The sequence below is a fragment of the Asterias amurensis genome, chromosome 13 (genome assembly GCF_032118995.1).
Source record: "Asterias amurensis chromosome 13, ASM3211899v1".
NCBI classification, from domain to species: Eukaryota; Metazoa; Echinodermata; class Asteroidea; order Forcipulatida; family Asteriidae; genus Asterias; species Asterias amurensis.
This window is the reverse complement of record NC_092660.1, coordinates 17,951,108-17,971,709: the sequence shown is the minus strand read 5'-3', so window position 1 is coordinate 17,971,709 and position 20,602 is coordinate 17,951,108. Positions and strand designations below refer to the sequence as shown.

The 20,602-nt window shown below is 38.3% G+C and overlaps 2 protein-coding genes across 4 annotated transcripts in view; both read left to right on the top strand.

The window, feature by feature from the left end:
• Positions 1–8,665, top strand: part of LOC139945860 (receptor-type tyrosine-protein phosphatase T-like) — a 62,256-nt gene extending 53,591 nt beyond the window's left edge. For all 3 annotated transcript variants that reach the window (XM_071943352.1, XM_071943354.1, XM_071943353.1), the window contains 8 exons: positions 559–708; positions 1,307–1,412; positions 2,107–2,183; positions 2,602–2,730; positions 3,241–3,375; positions 4,017–4,168; positions 4,714–4,849; positions 5,957–8,665. In XM_071943352.1, the coding sequence (XP_071799453.1) occupies positions 559–708; positions 1,307–1,412; positions 2,107–2,183; positions 2,602–2,730; positions 3,241–3,375; positions 4,017–4,168; positions 4,714–4,849; positions 5,957–6,028 (957 nt within the window). In that variant the 3' untranslated portion in view covers positions 6,029–8,665. The remainder of the gene's footprint in view (positions 1–558; positions 709–1,306; positions 1,413–2,106; positions 2,184–2,601; positions 2,731–3,240; positions 3,376–4,016; positions 4,169–4,713; positions 4,850–5,956) is intronic.
• Positions 8,666–11,301: 2,636 nt separating this feature from the next.
• LOC139946302 (uncharacterized) lies at positions 11,302–20,602 on the top strand. The gene is made up of 9 exons (XM_071943926.1): positions 11,302–11,381; positions 12,368–12,521; positions 13,139–13,275; positions 14,302–14,442; positions 14,728–14,753; positions 16,507–16,615; positions 18,080–18,236; positions 19,139–19,275; positions 19,674–20,602. The coding sequence occupies exons 1-9, from the start codon at positions 11,333–11,335 to the stop codon at positions 19,814–19,816; spliced, it is 1,053 nt and encodes a 350-aa protein (XP_071800027.1). The 5' UTR covers positions 11,302–11,332; the 3' UTR covers positions 19,817–20,602.

Sequence of the window (20,602 nt, the reverse complement as noted above, 5' to 3'; positions counted from 1 at the left end):
AACTACAGCACCTCAGCAACTAATATTGTAAGGTACGCTTTCTACTATCATTATCTTTAAGGTTAATGTAAATCTGATGACATTGTGTTTTGTGTTACAAAAAGTACTCAAATCCGTTAAGACAAAGATGTTGAATTGAAAACAAAAAACAGTACCACCGGACTTGTCCTGTCCTGAGCTTACTGGCCCGACACTGAAATCAGTAGCCTCGAGCTGGTAGTCCAGTGTAAAATTCAAGACTAGAGGTTTATCATGATTCTTTGAAGATTGCTGGCAGCAATCATATTGACAAGTCCACACACACAGACTGAGCTGACTTGTACAAAAAGTAGCTAAGCACAGCAAAATATGCTTACCAGAATAAGGCTACCAGGCAAAATACTATGGTTGTCATGATTCTTTGAAGAGTGCTGGCAGCAATCGGATTGACAAGTCCACACACACAAAAACATTCACTGCAGTAAACAAATGTATATTGCTCAGATTCAGAGTTGGGTTTAAATTTCTCTCTCGCTGATAATAACCGTCTGATCTTTACCTTCGCATCACCCTCTTAAGGCCCAGTACGAGTTCGTATTTGATGCCTTACTGGATGAATTCCAGTGCGGTGACAAAACCATCAAAGCGGAGGAGTTGCGCTCCAAACTATCTGCTCTAAAGAAGATCCAAGCGTCGAGCCATAAGACTGGGATCCAACTGGAGTTTGAGGTGAGGTACCACAGTTCAATTCAGTTCAATAAAACATTTATTTAAGTATTGCCCTAACATGATAAAATACATAATTGCTGTTTCATATTATCAACAGCGGCAATTCTAAACAGTAGCCGACATTATTGACAAATCAGAAGGGCAAAACTTAGGATTGGGTGAAGCCTTGGCTTTTGTATCCTAACTTTTGACCGATTAAACACTGAATACAGAAATCCTTGGTGTGTTTTTTTTGTCATGGCTGATTTACAATAGATCTTAAAGGTTCCTTAAAGCCACTGGACACTATTGGTAATTACTCAAAATAATTGTTAGCATGAAAACTTACTTGGTAAGGCGCAATGGAGAGCCATTGAGAGTATAAAACATTGTGAGACGGCTTCTAAGTAACTTAGTTTTTGAGATTGAGGTAATTTCTCACTCAAATATTAAAAGAGTTCGGGACAAAGAAAAAGGAGTTTTGATAAGAAAAAAAACTATCTACACATCTACATCACACTCTCAGTCTCCTGATGATGACTAGAGTTAACCATCAGAACTAGGAATTTGATGCTTTAATCCACTCGGCCATGACAAATGCCTATTATTGTTTCATCAGAGCCTTGACAAGTTAGCCAGCCATACTTCAACCTCATCACACCAGTACAGAGGAGGTCAGGACCCAGACAACGTTGATAAAAACCGCTTTCCAGAAATAGTGCCTGGTATGTATTTGGAGTGTAAACATTTCAAAATTTAATAAAAAATAATAGTAACAAAGACGTTTTAAACACGCAAAGACATCCACCCAAGGGGTGCTCATCAAGGCGCTAACAAAAAGAAAAATTATTTGAAATAGCATGTCATAAGGTGTGTTTTCAATTTGTTCTTGAATCTTTCTACAGGCTCACATGAGTTGGGAAGTTTGGGGCCACAAGCGAGGGGAATATTAAAATATGCTGCTAACTTTTTGGGTAGTTTTGGTATATTATGTTTGTTGTTCATTTACACTCAACTATTGGTGTTCCCGACTACGCACCCCACACAGTACTATCGAACAATAGGGGGCGCTGTGGGGGAAACTTCCAGGTCAACCACCACGTCACACAAAACAATGGGTTCACTGCTTCCAGATAACGCCCTCTATCGATGGAATAGTCGCGACATGTGAAGTGTTGAGTGTATGCCCAATGGTTTTATGATTCAACTTCCTCGGGAAAATAGAATTAGCTGCTTACCAACCAAGAGGACCCATGGTATGAACCCTATCACAAATAATGGTCTGACAGTCAAACCCTAGCAAAAACTTTATTAACAAGAGTGTCTAGTACCTAGACTACTGTTTGGGCAGAAGGTGCTTGTCCTGCGGTCACTTTTTAGTTTGATTTATTTTAATTTTATTTTTTCTCCTACTATTAGTGGACCGCTTAAGACCACGTTTGATGACTGCTGGTGGAGCTGGAACCACGGACTACATCAACGCTTCTTTCCTAAATGTAATAATAATAATATAATAATTTACATTTATAAAGCGCATTATATGAATTAACATCACAGCATTTTGTAAGTCACAGCATTTTATTAAGAACTCCTCACCAGGCCCAGTTTGCAGACTTCCTCCATGTAAGCCGGGCATTGAGGCCTGATAATACCGGCGTTATATAAGGGGTTAACACTTGTTTGCTAAGCAGAAATGAGCAGTATATCAGTCCTTGATGCCATATTGTTTGACATGGCGTTTTGGCAGGTACATGCAGCCTATTCTGGTAAAAATAACTTTTGCTTTTTATCTCCGGCATTGTTTGTGCTCATAAGCAGCTGTATGATATTGAGCCTGGGAAAGTTTAAGGCAGCCATGGCAATTGTTTCTTGGGGGAAAATCACTGAGCGACCGTTTTATTCTTTTGACTGCAGAGTTACAGTGCTAAGAGTGGATATATAACAACCCAGATGCCATTGCCCCAAACGGTCGGTGATTTATGGAGAATGGCTTATGACTACAACGCTACTTTTATCGTCATGCTCAACAGCATGGATGACAAGGTAGGTGGGACTTAAAGGATTTGGGTACATTTTGTAATACAAAACACAGATTTACAGATTTGCATTAAATTTACACAGTTTAAAGATAATGATAGTAGAAATAAAGCTTACCTTTAAATATTTCTTTGCTGAGGTTCTGTACTTTTTGAGAAATGAGTAAAACAATGTCACGAAAATATGTTTTACATGCCAGAATAATTTTAGTCTCCTGAGAAGATAATTATTTTCGTGACTTTTTCGTGTTTTACCCATTTCTCAAAATCTACAGCACCTCAGCAAGTAATATTTTAAGGGAAGCTTTCTACCGTCATTATCTTCAAACTGTGTGAGTTTGATGTAAATCTGTGAACGGTTAAATATTAACAAAATATCATGGTTCCCACAACAACTTTGTACGCAGCCCTAGGTACGTCACTAAACAACCTGTTAACCAGTCGTTGCGCAAATGTGACCTATTAATTATGCAATTATTTGTGCAAGTCAACGACGTATTTTTTTTTTTTTATCTAGACATTTGCCGACTATTTGCCAACCAAGGATGAGCCTAGTACAGTTGGTCCTCTGAGCGTCACCTTAGAATCTACCGACCAATTGGAGAGCGGCATCACAATGCGCAAGTTGAAACTGACCAACCAAAAGATGAAGGTAGAGATTCAAATTATTTTGCAGAGGCAGGGTATTAATTTGTAATGGACGACATATGAAAGATCATCCAACAAAACAATCATTGGAGATTCCTATATTTCATTCTTCATCAGGCTAGTTATGGCCATGCTGTGAGCACTGAACTCAAGCTCTTGTGCTTCTGTTTAGCAGATTTTTGGGTTCGAGTCCCGAACATGTCATTTGTGTCCTTGACTGAGACACTTTTAAAGCTATTGTTGCTGCGTCCTTCAGATGGGATATAAAGCTGTTGGTCCAGTGTGTTGTGTAATGCACATAAAATAACCCATTGCACTTGAGAAGGTTTTTGCCCTGGTGTTCCTGGTTTGATTGGCTGCAGATTCGAACCCACTACTGCAAACACAAAGGATTCAAACTGCCTTGTAGCCACTGGGCAATCTAGTGGTAATACATCTGTTGCAAATGTAAATGCGAATGTTGTTGGTTAGAATTCCACCCGAGTGAATTGCCTGTGGATTTTTCACAGAACTCTGGGAAAGAACTGAGTATACATTGCTACACATCGGTGTAAGGGTAAAAACAAACATCTATTAATAATAATTATTATTATTATTAACATCTATTGTTCTCTCTTCTTTGTACAAATTGAAAACCACTTCAAGGAGAGTCGTAAGATTTGTCATCTGCAGCTCTCTGATTGGCCTGATGTGAGTGGGGTACCAGCCTCTCCCATATCAACACTACAAGCAGTGACCGCAGTGCACCAGTGGCAGAAGGACCATGGAAATGAAGACCGGATTATCATTCATTGCATGTATGTGGATATCATGGGATGAGCTCAGGCTGTACCATTGGGGTTAGGGGGGAGGGGGAAATTTGAGTATTTTTTTTTTCTTTTTGAAGGAAAATAATTGATGGAAAAGAAACCTTGATATTTTCATTCTGAATCTTGCACATGAGATACACCTTTAAAGGCACTGGAGACGTTCGCTAATTATTCAAAATATATATTGGCATAAAAAGTAACTTGTTAACAAGTAATGGGGAGCCGTTGATAGTATAAAACATTGAGAGAAACGGCTCCCTCTGAAGTAGCGTAGTTATTTGAATCTGAGAAAGAATTCAGGCCTGAAGCCTTTCTCAGGCGTCTGAATGCACATGTTTTCTTTCAATATTTTCAAGCAAGTTTGATGACCAACTGAGCCTTAATTTCTACAGATATGTTATTTTATGCATTTTTGGGATATACCAAGTGAGACATTTACCAAAGGTGTCCAGTGCCTTTAAGATCTCCAAGAGCTTTGATATTTTCTTGGTTTACATTCACCTTTCAAATGTTTTTTTTTTGCGATCTGGCAGTGATGGAGTTCGAGCCAGCGGTACTTTCTGCGCTCTGCTGAACATCATGGCTAAGCTGAAGGACGGAAACGTTGTGGACGTCTACAGAGCCGTCATGAAGGTTAAAGGCACCCGAGCTGGGATGGTACCCACACTGGTAAGTCAACTTGACTTTCTCCTGACTCTATCTCTGCTCAAACCTATGATTGCAATGGGAGACTTTTGGACGGTCCTTCACAGTTGTCGCTCGTTGTGCGCCTGCAAAGACCTACGGGCGCAATACTGAGCGTGTGCGCGCACACGCAGAGCCGCAAAAAAGGACTGGTGTGTCTGCTGCCACCAGCGTCTCAAAAGTCTCCCATTGGTACAGATCAACAAGTAATTAGGTGATGTTCCTTATCCATTCATGGTGATTAAAGAAACAAACTGATTTAAATGAAGTGCTAATTATGCCGGATGTTTTTTATACTGTGCTATTACATACGGTTGACTGCTCTTAATTAATGCGGTTGACTGCTCTTTTACTGTGCTATTTAATATTGACTGCTTTTTATACTATGTTATTTAATACAGTTGAATGATCTATTAATTACTGCGCTTTTAAATACGGTTGACTGCTCTTAATTAATACGGTTGACTCCTCTTTTTACTCCGCTATTTAACACAGTTGACTGTTCTTTTTACTGTGCTTTCAATACGGTTGACTGTTCTTTTTACTGCGCTATTTAGTATGTCGACTGCTTTTTTTTCCAACAGCTTGTTCATTTCATATGTTTGAGCTCCTTATACTGTGCTATTTAATACGATTGACGGCTAAGACTTTACTGTGCTATTTTATACGGGGGACTGTTCTTTTTTACTGTGCTGTACATGGACTGCTCTTTATTCCAACAGCTTGTTCTTTTTATTAAATATTTTAACTATTTTCATATAATCTGCATTTGATGTTGCATGGCCTACTTGTAAATACTGTAAGTTCCATTCCAAGTTAGTTCCATATTTTTGACGTATAACTTTGTTTATTTAGTTCTTTTCAAAATTTGTGTAATCTAGTTTTGAATTTCGTGTTAAGCACTTTGGGGTTTATGATTTAGATGCAATTGTATTGCAATTCAATTGTATTGTTGTTGTAATTGCGCTTTACAAGTACTTGTTATTATTATTATCATTATTATTGTTAATATTATCATAAAGTGTGCTTTTTTATCTCTTATAATGCCAAAAAGAGACGCCATTGATGGAATTGATTTCTGCTTTATTTCAGGAGCACTACAGCTTTCTGTATGGAGCAGTGCAGAACCACTTGGATACCAGCATCGTGTATGAAAACCTGTAAGGTTTGTCGAGTCAAGTGGGATATCAGTAATATTCAGGGTTGTAGCGAGACTAATTTCAGTGGTGGGCAAGAAAACAAATTTGTTTAAGTCCAGCGAGGGCGAGCGAATCAACAAAATTATTCATGTTTTTATGGGGTCATTATTGCTAAAGTTCAGACATGATGCCAGGTTTCCAAACTGTTTGTGTTGGGGGGCCCTGCAATGACTTGAATGGCCTTTTGACTGCGTTATTTCTCTGTGATATTTGATACTCCTTATCATGAGCATTGCTCAGATCAATGCACAGTGGACAATATTGTTAAATATTTCGTTGGTGGCGGCACAATGCTTTTTGCTAGGCAAAAGTTGTGAGGCCCACCGTGGCTACAACACTGTACAGACATGGAGAAGTGTTTTTAGGAATACTATGCAAAATTCAATCAAATTATTTTGTGTGTTCATTTTATTTTTGTTTTATTGTGGGTTCGTACCCCTGTTCTGAGATCATTTGATGTATTGCCATTTATTTACAACTCGTCAGCGATTTCTTATCTTTACGATAAGTCGGTCACTAGTTTCTGTTTAAGAATGGAATGGAAGGTATGCCATGCCAAAGGTGTTGTCTGACTTCACAACTTTTTAAGTGAGTAGCGGTTATCCTCTCCTGTTTATGTGTGCTCCAAGGTTTGTCAAGTTTACTAGGGATGGGTTTTTAGACCTGGAAAACATAATTATTACTCGTTAGCAATTTTTTAATACCTGCTCTTTGTCATGACATTGATGATAATAATGTTGATGATAATAAAAAATACTGCAGATTTATAACACTGATTATTTAATACTTCTGATACTTAGCACCGGTATCTGCTAATTGTGACACTCATTGTGCGTGAAGAATAGATAATGCGGGTTAGTGGGCAACTTTTTTCATTCCCTAAGAAATCTCAGCTGTCTGTGGAGTATACAGCCTATGCTGCTAGGTATGTAGTGCACCAAGCTAAGTCAACCACCAAAACCGTATCAGCCCTATTACCCCCTGAGTGAAAAGAATTGTGCCGTGGCCGAGCGGTCTAGTTCACTGGACCAAGGCTCTGGTGTTGCTAGCAGCAGAGTGTGGTTTCGATACTCGGTCAGGACATTTATCAGGCATGAGAATCTTCCTGTTTAAACAGGAATTCCTGTATTTTCCTTTTCAAATTTGTGGTCTCCGAGTTCAGTGTGAATTTGATGTAAAATTTGAGGGTGTTTTGTAGGGGGTATACAGTCTTGGTTCCAAGAAGTTCCAGTTGTTGTGTAGTCAGGAAAACCTAATCGCTATCTAAACTGCTATCACCTCATGGACATGCATTTTTAGCGTTCAATATTTTAGATTTTTTGGGGGTACGAAATAGATTTCCTGTTTTTTCATCATCGCCCATTCTCATGCCTGATGTATGCTCTTGAGCATGCACTTAGCCATAAATGCTTCACTAAAAGTTGGGAAGTTTGTGCATTCTGCTTTACCAGCCAGGCTTCTTAACCGCACAAAAATGGTTACCGTTCTTCTAAACAGCATCAAAGACTGTCCTGCACGAGAACAGTTCAGAGCACAACTTCAGGCAAATTCTGGTGCACCCTCCAGAGGCGCATACATTGTACAAGTTTTTGGTAATGATTTTTTAAAAGCGCTAAGCAAAAGCTGTTTGTTTTTACTCATGGCTATTTATGGTTTGAAAAAGAAAGATATCCTTACAAGTATGACAAGGATGATATGTTGCTCGCAAAGAAAAATAAAGGAGCTTTCAAATCTTTCAAAAGGTTTTTAATTTTCTTAATTTTTTTTGTTTAAATATGCCACTCAGTAGTAACTCAAAATTCAAGTTTGATTCCATATTGTGATATTTTTAGTTATGTGGCTTTAGAATGCCTTGAGAGTTTTTTCTTTGTATGTTTACTCAGGGTATTTCAAAAAGATGTCTTCGTTTTACATTTTGTAACAAACAGTTCGACTAAAACCACTTTGTACGTACAATTGCCAATGAAGTAATCAAACCTCAATTAAAGCCATGGGACACTTCCGGAACAGAATTGTTTTTAAAGTTCACAGATTTACAAATAACTAATTACAGGGTTTACAGAGGTTAATGGTGAAAGACTTCTCTTGAAATATTATTCCATGAAATGCTTTGCTGTTCGAGAAAACATTAAAACAATATCAATTCTCGATATCGAGAAATACGTATTTGTTTAAAACACATGTCATGACACGGCGAAACGCTCGGAAACAAGGGTGGGTTTTCCCGTTATTTTCTCCCGACTCCGATGACCAATTGAGCCTAAATTTTCACAGGTTTGTTATTTTATATATAAGTTGTGATACACGAAGTGTGGGCCTTGGACAATACTGTTTACCGAAAGTGTCCAATGGCTTTAAGCGTGCACAAAATGATTACAGAGCTATTCAGTTTTAAATTTACAATTTTTAATGCCAAAAATTAAATTCTGCCTGCTGAGATTTTATGATTTTTTGAAAACTTAAGACATGTTGCTGATTGTATAGAGAGAGAGTACTTAACTTTTTTTATATGCGATATTTTAATTAACATATTTGAACCTCATCATAGATGTGATCATCCATATGAATAAAAAATTGTGGCCCTTAAGGCCTAGAACATTAATTCAATTGTGTTTTCATTGACTTGTTATGGCTTTAGACGACTTGTAATACCACTTCACAGTATAGGGCGCCACCAATAGTTTGCACCGGAGAGGCAATTTTTTTTCAACAATGTTTCACATCTACTGGCCTGGTGAAAGTTATTTGTGAGAATTACTCCTAAGAGCAGGACAATAAACCCACAAATAATGTCTCCGTACATGTCACATTTGCACAGTTAACACGGAGCGTTACCGAATATTAATCGTAGGTTGCAGTCAAGAAAATTGGGCCAATAGACGATGTGACCTGTGACATCACATGTTTACAAAAGAGCCACAGGCATGATTTGTACACAGCTCAATGGAAGAAAATATAAAATCTTATATTTTATGGAGATTGCACCGTCTATTTCTTATCAACTTTTGATATGATGAAAGGGGGCACACCTCAAAACTTGTTCAGCTTTTACTTTCATAACCCTTGGTTTTATGTGGAAATTATGACACAAAATGTAAACTTTCCCATAGGACCAGTGTAGTACAGTGCCTGCCAGAATACTTAAAGAATGTACAAGGTCATACTTATTGTAAACAAAGGTCACATGGTCTATAGACAACTCATTAAAAATACCTTACATCATGACGTTGCACCGTTGTTTGCTTTTTGCCATTATTACAGCCAGTAAGTAATATTGATTGAAGCCTCGCATGGTGTTGATAAATATTGGAAGAAATTATACATGAATACATTTGTAGTAAACTTGCGTGTACCCGCAAGTTTAGTATAGAATTTATATTTCCTTCCTAATTATAGCCAGTGTTTTTCTTTGTTTGTTTGCGCGCCGTTGTGATGTTCCACGTCAGTGATTTGACGTCTGGTTAGGCTACGTGTACTCGAGCGTATTAATTATAGCACTCCATGTACGTTTCTTTTGTTCACAAACATTGGACGCCATTTTGTATGGAAGGCATTGAGTAGCAAAACATGTTAAAACGAGCTAGGCAAGAGTTTGCCCTTTTTTAGTAAAACATTTAGCGTGTTTTTATGAAGTAGGCCCTATAAATTAACTTTTTGTTTTGGATTTAAAGGATATACAATGGGGATTAGTCTATTTTTAACTCTTGTAGTTAAAAGACTCCAAAAATCGCGGTGGTGACGTCACAAAAGAATGGTCGATACAAATTATGTACCAGTAATGGAAGGAATACTGGTGGGGGTCTATACTGGAAATTGTGCATTATCCAGAAAGTATCATAGGTCTTTGTGGGACAAATAATTATAAACCAACTTTTTGTTTGTGCATTGGAACTTGCCGTACAATTTGAACTTCAATGTCCATAGCAATCATTCCTTGGAGAAGGCCCTCTCTGGGGCGAAGTGTCTTTGGCGCACCGAATATTGCACAAATCGTTTGAAATTGTGACAAAAGCAGTGACTTGACACAGTCTCTTAATGTCACCTCCCCTCAATACCACAAAGTGTACAATTTTTATAACAAAAACAAATCCAATAGTTAATTACAGGGTTGTTACATATTTTGTGTTTCTTTTTTTATTCTTTCCGTTCATACTTTCATACCATACAGATAAGTGATTAATGATCAATGCAAAATGTATCATACTTTATAGGGTCTGGGTACTTTTTGTAGGAAACAAAACACAATGTGCACAGCTCGCCAAGTTTGAAAATAATGATGATACAAAAGCTTCCCTTAAAATTTTACATGCCTAGGTGCTGTAGTTTTTGAGAAATCAAGTCGTGAAAATAACGTTCGTCTCTAAAGACGAAAATTATTTTAGCATGTAAAACGTATTTTCGTGGTATTGTTCCACTCATTTCTCAAAAATGCAGCACCTCAGCTATTAATATTTTAAAGTAAGTTTTCTACTGTCATTATCTTCTACAAACTTGTGGACATTGTGTTTTGTGTTATAAAAGTATACCCAAATCCTTGTTAGAACAAAACAATACAGTATGAATGGTGTTGACATCCGGAGAAAAACTGGCCTTCTGTAATGAAGCACCCGAGACAACGGTCAGAGTAAACAATTTTGAAAATACAAGATACACCGCGTAGCATACACGCATTGTGGAGATGGAAATCGCCAAAAGAATTGTTTTTGCGCGATTAGTGGTTCGTAATGAGCTGCGAACATTGTCACCTGTTATTGATTTGATTAGCGGCAGATTATAACTTTAATATAGCAGAATTAAAAAAAACGTCGAGTAATATAGCGTTTTAAATCGACCATGGTGAAAACCCTTATATTATATTCCCAAATTAATGATATCTTGCGGTCAACTGTTTGTGTACTTCATGTCCAGGAATATATGTGATTATCCTATTATCAGCTTTTTAACGACGCTAAAAAGACAAAATTACAATAATCCGTTTGGAGATAAGAGTATTATAAAAGAGGCTTTTATGTAAGCACAACAAAGTTGCTAAGCACAAAAATAGAACTGCTTAGCAGAACCAGGTTACCAGAGCCCAAATTACGTTAATGCATTGTTGTGGCTGGTGCCCAACTCACTTTTTGCTAACATAGCAAAGATACATTTGTTAAGCAGAGTATGTTCTGTTGTACAGCTTTATGAAATTGGGCACAGCTCAGTGTTCTTTGAGGCACAGCGGTAGAGTGGTCGTAGATATTGGTGTTGCTCCAGCCAGCCTGCGTGAAAAAAAATGGAAGCTTTTGGCAAATTGTGCCTGTTGGCTCTCGTCGTCTGCACAGGTAAGAAAATGAGTTGGTCAAAATGGAGTCTTAGAGAAGACGATTTAAATACTTTCCAATTGTTTCGGGGCGTCTAAGACTTTTTATATAAGGATAAGAAGATTTCAGTTTTTTGTTCAAATTCAGACATAACTATGTCCATTTAGTACTCGATTAGTAAGAAAATAATAGTATCTGTCAACGGGAGACTGAGAGTCGTTGTTTGGGCGTCCGACACTAAAATAGGGATGAGAGTTTCGGAAATTAGTTTCAGAACTCGGTCATGTACGTGTACTTGGGCAAAGGCCTATCCCTAATGTATCTTCAGTGCTCAGAATTCTTCAGCGGATTTTTAAGTGGATAGGTCTGCCCTTTGCCCAATATGGGGTGTAGTATATTGCTAGTGAAAACAAATAGCTGTTATTTTCTTCAGATAAAACAAAAAAAATTGCTTTGATCTACAACAGGAAAGGCCCTTGTATACCTACAGTGTTGATCCTTGGTACTGGATATTTTGTGGTAAATGGCTCTTGACAATGATAAAACTGCATTGAGAAACGTACTCATCCACCCCAAAATACCACAGTTATTGACATGCATAATGAAATTTCCGGTTCAATCGATCATGATCAAGATTCCGTGCTAAGGTTGACCCAAAACGGCTCATGTTGATCTGCATAGGTATTGGGATACTGCAACAATTGGGCAGTTGGCACTCAAAGTTCTATCGGTGAATGGTTTTTCGAAACTGTGAGCAGAAGCCGATGATAAAAACAACTCAATGTTCCGGAACAATTATGTTAGTTTGCCTTTGCCCCAATTAACCCGGTGGCATGCCACGGCTTGTTCTGGCAGTTGCGCCATGGTTTCAGGTACAGTTGAAGACTGGATCCCCTGCTCTCAGATATAAAGGAGATCAGTCGATGAACAAATTACGTTTATAGTCCGTTATTGGTTTCACATTTTGTCTTGGTACTTTTCCTCACAATTTTTTTCCCACTTTATAGTGGCACTTCCTAAGCCACGTAGTGTTATCCAGTTTGGTGACATGATTCGATGCCTTACCGACCGGAACATTATCAACTCGTGGTTGGACTACGATGGGTATGGATGCTATTGCGGGTTCGGTGGAACTGGGACTCCGCTTGATGGAACCGACAGGTAAAAGAGACTTTCATGTTATCATTACAATTTTACAACAAGAAAACGTATTTCAACCAATTTAAAGACAATGGACACTATAGGTAATTGTCAAAGACTAGTCTTCACACTTGGTGTATCTCAACATATGCATAAAATGACAAACCTGTGAAAATTTGAGCTCAATCGGTCATCGAAGTTGCGAGATAATAATTACATTATAAAAAACCTTGTCACACGAAGTTGTGTGCGTTCAGATGCTTGATTTCGAGACCTCAAGTTCTAAACTTGAGGTCTCGAAATTAAATTCGTGGGAAATTACTTCGTTCTCGAAAACTATGTCACTTCAGAGGGAACCGTTTCTCACAATGTTTTACACCATAAATCTTTCTCCATTACTCGTTACCATAAGGTTTTATGATGATAATTATTTTGAGTAATTACCAATAGTGTCCACTGCAAGGCACTGGACATTTTGTAGGCTTGGGCTCTGTCTGCCCCATCAAGACCAAGTGGTTTCCAAATAGGCCATAGTCAATCCGCAGATTTCAATGTAATGCAACGAACAGTAAAGTATGGTTTATGTTGGCCGTGTTCCCAAAATAATTCAACTAAAAGAGGTTGTGTTTTATCCATAGGTGCTGCGTAACTCATGACAACTGCTATGGCACCGTAATGAACAGCGGGTTATGTCCCTACGAAAGCCACGTGTATATTATTAACTACGACGCAACCATAACCAATTGCAGAGCATCAAATGCCGCTGTGACCTGCAGTAAGTTTATGTGCGTTACTGTAAAAATAAAAGGTGTTGTAATCTTAATCTGTCCCCATCGCCCACTTTGGAAGACTCATTAAAAAGTGCGCCACCAAGAGGTTGTCATGGATAGGTCATGTTTATAGAAAGCAGTCAGATAGTTAGACTGGTCTTATGTCTTTATCCGCGAAAGATAAAGACAGACTTGCTTTTCAGAACCAGTGATTTCATTGGATATATAAATCATTTCATTGGATAAACGTGCAGTAACGTAAGCTTCTATATCTGCATTTTCATTGGTCCGGGTGACGTTTGAGCTGCACTTGCGGTCGTGTATCTAGGTGGGGTAAGATGGATGGGATTAACCTAAACTGCTAGAGGCCACTCTCTGGCGTTAACCATAAGCCTTGAAGTGTGACGTCAGATGTTCAGGCTATCAGGGAGTTAGCCTGAACATATGACGTCACACTTCGAGGCTCGTGAATAACGCCAGAGAGTGGCCTTTAGCTTAGGTCAATCCCCGACTATAGTCACCTTTCACCTACATTCATTTTGCATCGAAATATATACACAGTCAAATTAAACACCAGTAATAATTACATGCAAGTAAGTGCATTTACATGGTTAGGCCTACTGCACATAATACATGTGGAAACTGCATGCAGACGACCGAAAGTAAACTTTCCATATCTACGTTTTGATTGGTCCGAGGTGATGTTTGTCAGCTGCTACCACATCATCTCTGAACAATCAAAACACAACTGTGACAATCATATGTTACTGCATATTTATCCAATGAAATCACTGGTTCTACATAAAAAGCAAGTATTTTCTTGTACATGTTTGTCTTGTCTCTTTTTTTGTAGGCTGTCTTCTACAAGTCTCGGCTTAATCTGACAGTTTCATTATACTCTGGGCTTATTCTTTTGCTTTATTTTGAATGATGAATCTTGAGAACATGAAATAAATGTTGAATTGAATTGAATTGAAATGAATTATATTGAATTTAATTTAACGTCGTTGTATCTCTTCATTTTATTTCAGAGAAGGCCGAGGACTATCACCTACTCGACAGTCCATGGAATGAATGCGCCGCAGCCATGTGTGAATGCGACCGAGCTGGGGCAGAGTGCTTCGCCGCAAATTACTACGACCAGTCCCTTAAAAACTGGCCTCAGGACAGGTGCTAAAAAAAGTAGCATGCGTTGGCCCAGCTGGCTGTCAATCGAAAACAATGAAACTGACTCATAAGGGAATGGGAGACTTTAGAACGCTAGGTGGCAGCAGACTTACCAGGAAATTGTTAAATCGTGGCTCTGTGCGAGCGCACGATTACAGAGAACGATGTATTTACCTGGAAAGTATTCTGCCACGTAGCGTCCCAAAAGTCCCCCAAAGTACAGCGACTGGTACTGATAAATGAATTTAGACGTATACTAATTATAAAATGTAATACTTATGATTTTAAAGTTTTAAGATCGCATACAAGTCCTGCAGTAGGTAGTGACTGACGTTGTCATAACTGGTCTACAAATAAAGAGTGTGGAAACAAAAACTTGTATAATAAGCAAACTTGTTTTACTTTGCCTCCGTGTCTGAAACTTACCATGAAGACTCATATTTGCTTGTAGATCCGTAATTGACTTTGTGCACGGTTGCCAGATGGTTGACCAAAGCCTTGTCTATTCTTAGATATTCGTATTGACTTATGAGTGTAAGGTCACTTTAATACCGTGGTTGACCATACTGCCTCATGTGTGCTTTTAGATACGTATTCTAATGTGAATGGTTGACTGATAGTCCGAATGAAGCAGCTCTCGTATATATAGTCTATGTGACCTGTGACATCACATGTTTACAAAAGAGCCACAGAGCCTGGACTTCATGCAGGCAAGATTTGTACACAGCCTAATGGAAAATATAATAAAATCTTATATTTTATGGAGATTGTACTGTCTAATTCTTATCAACTTTTGATATGATGAAAGGGGGGCACATCTCAGAACATGCCCAGCTTTTACTTTCATAATTCTTGGATTTATGTGGAAATTATAACACAAAATATCAACTTTCCCATATGAACTGTGCAGTATTGTGCCTGCCAGAATACTCAAAGAATGTACAAGGTCACACTTATTGTAAACAAAGTTCACATGGTCTATACTGACCCATGGTTGAGCTTAAAGCCTCATGTATATGCTTGTATAGCCCGTTTGAAATCCCACGTATTTTGTTGCCCATCAGAGCCTCTTGCAATCTTGTACATTCAATTCAATTCAATTCAATTCAATAAACGTTTATTCCATACTCTTGTTGAAAAAAAAACCAATTGTGAGAATTAAACAGTACATAGAAATGTTACAAATCTAACGTGCATTAAATTATACACAAAAACAATATAATCTAAACACAAATAATAAACTAATAACTAGGAATTAACTATGTACATTCGCATGGTTCTGAAGCCTCACGTATGATATAGTCCATGAAGAATCACGTATAATTGACACATGGTCGACCATAAAGCATCATGGATTCTTGTAGATTCACAGTGACTGAGATGCGCGTTTAGTATATCTTTAAGGCCTTTAAGGTTGGGGCGGCCACCACCACACCCGTTGTGGTGGCGACCCGGGGTGTATCAACAGTTTTCTTTCTCACCTGTGCAGAAAATGCGCAATATTGCAAGCGCCTTAATTTGTTCTCGACGGGAGTCACAATTTTAGGAGATGAATCTTGTCCCATGAGCCAATTTCACAAAAAGCTGGCATCGGTCTTAACTGCAAATCAATCGTAGTTAATTAGTAAAGTGTGATGTCGCAATGCAAATCACTACGGTAATACTGACAGTTTGTCTTGCAGTGCAAACATTAGTGCAAACACAGATTGGTGTATAATGGGTAAAACAAAACCAAAATTCTTTATAACCGAAGCAAATTTGTCTTTAATGAATTGTAGTGCTTTGTGAAATCACTGACTCCCTGGATCCCAATGACGCACCTATTTGATTGCTGCCTATATGAGGGTCATTTGGGCCTGGAGTAATTATTGTGCCGGTACAGTTTAACCGTTAACGAAGTACAAGGTTATACAATCACTTCCTGCATTGGCGCAATGTGAGGGTTGGAATTTACGCGCTGGTCTCCGTCAAAGGAATATTTTATTGGGTTTGTTCTGGATTCTAAGCGAGAGAGTATAAGCGAGGTTATGTAAAATTACATGAGAACAACATTCACTGCTGACTCTTAACACTCGACGGTTATACGTGATTTTAGATCTGATTGCTTCTCCATAGCCAGCGTGAAAATGACAGCTTTTAAAAAGTTGTGCCTGTTTGCCACTGCGGTGACCTACGCAGGTTAGTACAAATAAATTGACCCTTCATCATTAATTTTTAATAGATGTTAAATTAAATTGTCATCGGGGATGAAGAATATTCATTTTCGTTTTTCCCCATATACCCATTTCGTTATTCTTTTTTTTGTTCACGCTCTTAACCGCTAAACGTTCTTTATCGAACATTTTAGACGATTTCTTTTGTTCTTCTTAATTCTTTAACGTTCCTTTGAAGCCATTATACACTTTCGGTAAACAGTATTGTCCAAGTCCCACATTTCGTGTATCACAACTTATACATAAAATAACAATCCTGTGGAAATTTAGGCTCAATCGGGCATCGGAGTCGGGAGAAAATAACGGGAAAACCCACTCCTGTTTTCGCGCGTTTCGCCGTGTCATGACATGTGTTTATAACAAATCCGTAATTCTCGCTAACGAGAATTTATATTGTTTTACCGTTTTCTCAAAAAGTAAAGCATTTCATGGACTAATATTTCAAGAGAAGTCTTTCACCATTACCTTCTGTAAACCCTGTAAATTATTTGTAAATCTGTGAACTTTTTTTTTTTCTGTACCGAAAGTGTATAATGTTTTTAAACTCCAATATTTGTTTGTGATTTCCTTGCAAAGTGCTTCTGAAAATGTCCTCAAAAACCACACAAAATTGCAGGCAATGACAATAACATACATTTACAAATGTATATAGCACAAAAAATGGTGCTCTCTACATGACTACAACAGAAAACATTAAAGGCAGTGGACACTATTGGTAATTACTCAAAATAATTATTAGCATAGAACCTTTCTTGGTGACGAGTAATGGGGAGAGGTTGATGGTCCAAAATATTGTGAGAAACGGCTCCCTCTGAAGTGAAGTTGTTTTTGAGAAAGAAGTAATTTTCCACGAATTTGATTTCGAGACCTCAGATTTAGAACTTGAGGTCTCGAAATCAACCATCTAAACGCACACCACTTCGTGTGACAGAGGTGTTTTTTTCTTTCATTATTATCTCGCAAGTTCGATGACCGATTGAGCTCAAATTTTCACAGGTTTGTTATTTTCTGCATATGTTGAGATACACCGACTGTGGAGGCTAGTCTTTGACAATTACTAGTAGTGTCCACTGCCTTTAAAGGCACTGGACACCTTTGTATAGCATTACAAAACTGTGGGAATTTTTACTCAATTTGTCCTGAAGTTTGCAAGAGGATGGTGAAAAAAAAACCATTGTTGCACAAAGATTTTTTCAGATAGATAATAAAAGCCTTCAGGCCTGAAGTGTTTATTAATTCTTGAGTGAGAAATTGCCCACTCCTAAACAACTACGCGCCTTTCAGAGGGAGCTGACAGCTCTCCATAGCTCGGTACCAAGTCAAGTTTTTAAAGTAATTTACCAATAGTGTCTTGTGCCTTTAAACATAGATAAAAGTGACATTTTTTTTTCACCATCATTGATACATTCTCCATTTTGCTTCACTATAGCAGCGGCATCAATACATACGACTAACCTGGTCCAGTTTGGTGACATGATTGGCTGCCTTACGGATCGGTCGTTCCTCGGATCCTTTTTGGAATACGACGGGTACGGCTGCTGGTGCGGACTCGGCGGGACGGGCACTCCGCTAGATGGAACTGACGAGTAAGGTGCTAATGTTGTTAGAATCTTACTAATTATTCTGTAAGATAGTAGAAAAGTTTCCCGAATTCCGAAAATACTACTCGGTGGTAGGAGCAAAGACAGCAAGACAGGGTCACAAAAGAACATAATCTACCCATCGCAAGTAGATACATACGTGGTATTACCGGAATCCAAAATACACAATGCAATCGTTGTGGCTTTTAAAAGCAAGAAAAAACTCATACCAGTACCCTTTTACATATTAATATCTAGTACCGTCCTTTGATTGTAAGAAACTCCAATATTTTGAAATTTCTTTAAAAGAAATTGTTGAGTTTTGTTGCATCCATACATCTTCCTTAGAACTATTATACTCATTGTTTTGACTGTATGTTTATCTGTCAATGCCATATTGAAAAGTAAAATGTGAATTGAATTAAATTGAATTGGAATCTATAGGCCAACTTTGATTTATTGAAAAACAAATCCTGGTTTCTATGAACAACTTTAACACGCGACGTCTGCTGTATGGGCGTAAAATTGCACATACAATTGGGCGCTTGTATTTGTCAAGTCATCTGCGCAGCACCTACTCTGTAATTGCGTATCCATGGGGAAATTGGCAAAACAAACATTTTTATGATCACGTCGATAGATCCCTTGCACTGACCACTGTATTTGATGAAACGTGCACGCGTGAAATGCTACCGTTGGCTGAGAGTCGCGGGCATCAGCGCCTGTTATACGCGTGTGGACTTTTCCATTGTTTTACATCAGAGATGGCGGTCAATGACGTCAAGTGCAAACCATAGTATAGGTCTACATCTAGCCCTGGCGGCCTTACACCTTCGAGGAAGAGTCATACATAGAGCTAGGTGTGCATCTAAACAGAAGTATTCAAAGATTTATGTTTTGCTTTGTAGGTGTTGTATGATTCACGACAATTGCTATGGGGCAGTGACAGCTCGTGTGAGCTGTCCATTTGACGAATCCACGTACGTTGCTGTCTACAAATTCTCCACATTCGACTGCCATACACCCAGTGCCCGTGCTACCTGTAGTAAGTTAGCATACGTTATAGTTACCAAGATTGTATAACTTTTTCTCGACCAAAACTTATTTTAGAGACTCACAATATAGTGCGCCACCAATTGACAACATCACACCAGCCTTCCTAACGTCACATAAATCCTCTGTTTGACGTAGGTAGACACGTTTTGTTCTTCTTTTTGATATGCAAGCTCGCCACAAACAAGGCCTAACGCCACTTTTGGTGTGGGGAAATAAAATAAAGATCTAATAAAATAACTCAGGGAATCTGAAGATAGGAATTGACATTCCTCTTTAATCAGCTTCATTGCCCATTAACAAGGTTATACGTAGAATAATTGTCTTCAAGTTTCAGCTTAATATTGCATAATTTTTGTGTCTCCAATTTTTTTCTTTTTCTTTTTATAGCGAGGGCCGAGGACTATGGAGGTTTTAGTCAGTGGAAGGACTGCCAAGAAGCCATTTGTCAATGCGACCGTGCTGCGGCAGAGTGTTTCGCCGCAAATGCCTTCGACACGACCTACACCAACTGGGACAAGGACAGCTGTTAAATTAATCTTACCCGAACAACTCACTACGATTTTAAAGACACCGCCGTCGATTTCACAAACATCTTCCTAACTCGAGACTAATCTTAGGACTTAGGACGAGCCCCAACCCTGCACTGTAGCATGCGGAACTTAAGATTAATCCTAAGTTAAGACGAGTTACTCGTCCTAACTCAAGATAAGACGAGTCCTAACTCTTTGTGAACTCGACCCCTGGACGCTATTGGTAATTGTCAAAGACCATGCAGTCTTCTCGCTTGGTGTATCTCAACATATGCACCTGTGAAATATGAGCTCAATAGGTTGTCGAAGTTGCGAGATAATAATGATTTGAAAAACACCTTTTTCAAAAGAAGTTGTGTGGTGAGAAATGCTTGATTTCGAGACCTCAAAATCTAATTCTAAGGTCTCGAAATCAAATTCGTGGAAAATTACTTCTTTCTCGAAAACAACATTACTTTAGAGGGAGCCGTCCACAGCTTCCAATTACTTGTTACCAAGTAAGGTTATGCCAATAATTATTTTGAGTAATTACCAATAATGTTCGCTGCCTTAAAATCCATCGTTTTATTAAGCTCGAAAAATTAGGCTAGATTTGCATTACATAAGCATAATGGAAATGGTTATGGTAAATGAATTGACTGTACACAAACAGGGGTAAATGAATTGAATGTACACAAACAGCGTTTTATTTTTTAAATTTATACTTTATAAATATTGTAATAACTTGTGATTTCAAAGTTTTTAGGCCTGTAGCAAGTAGTGACTGAAGTTGTAATAACTGGTCTA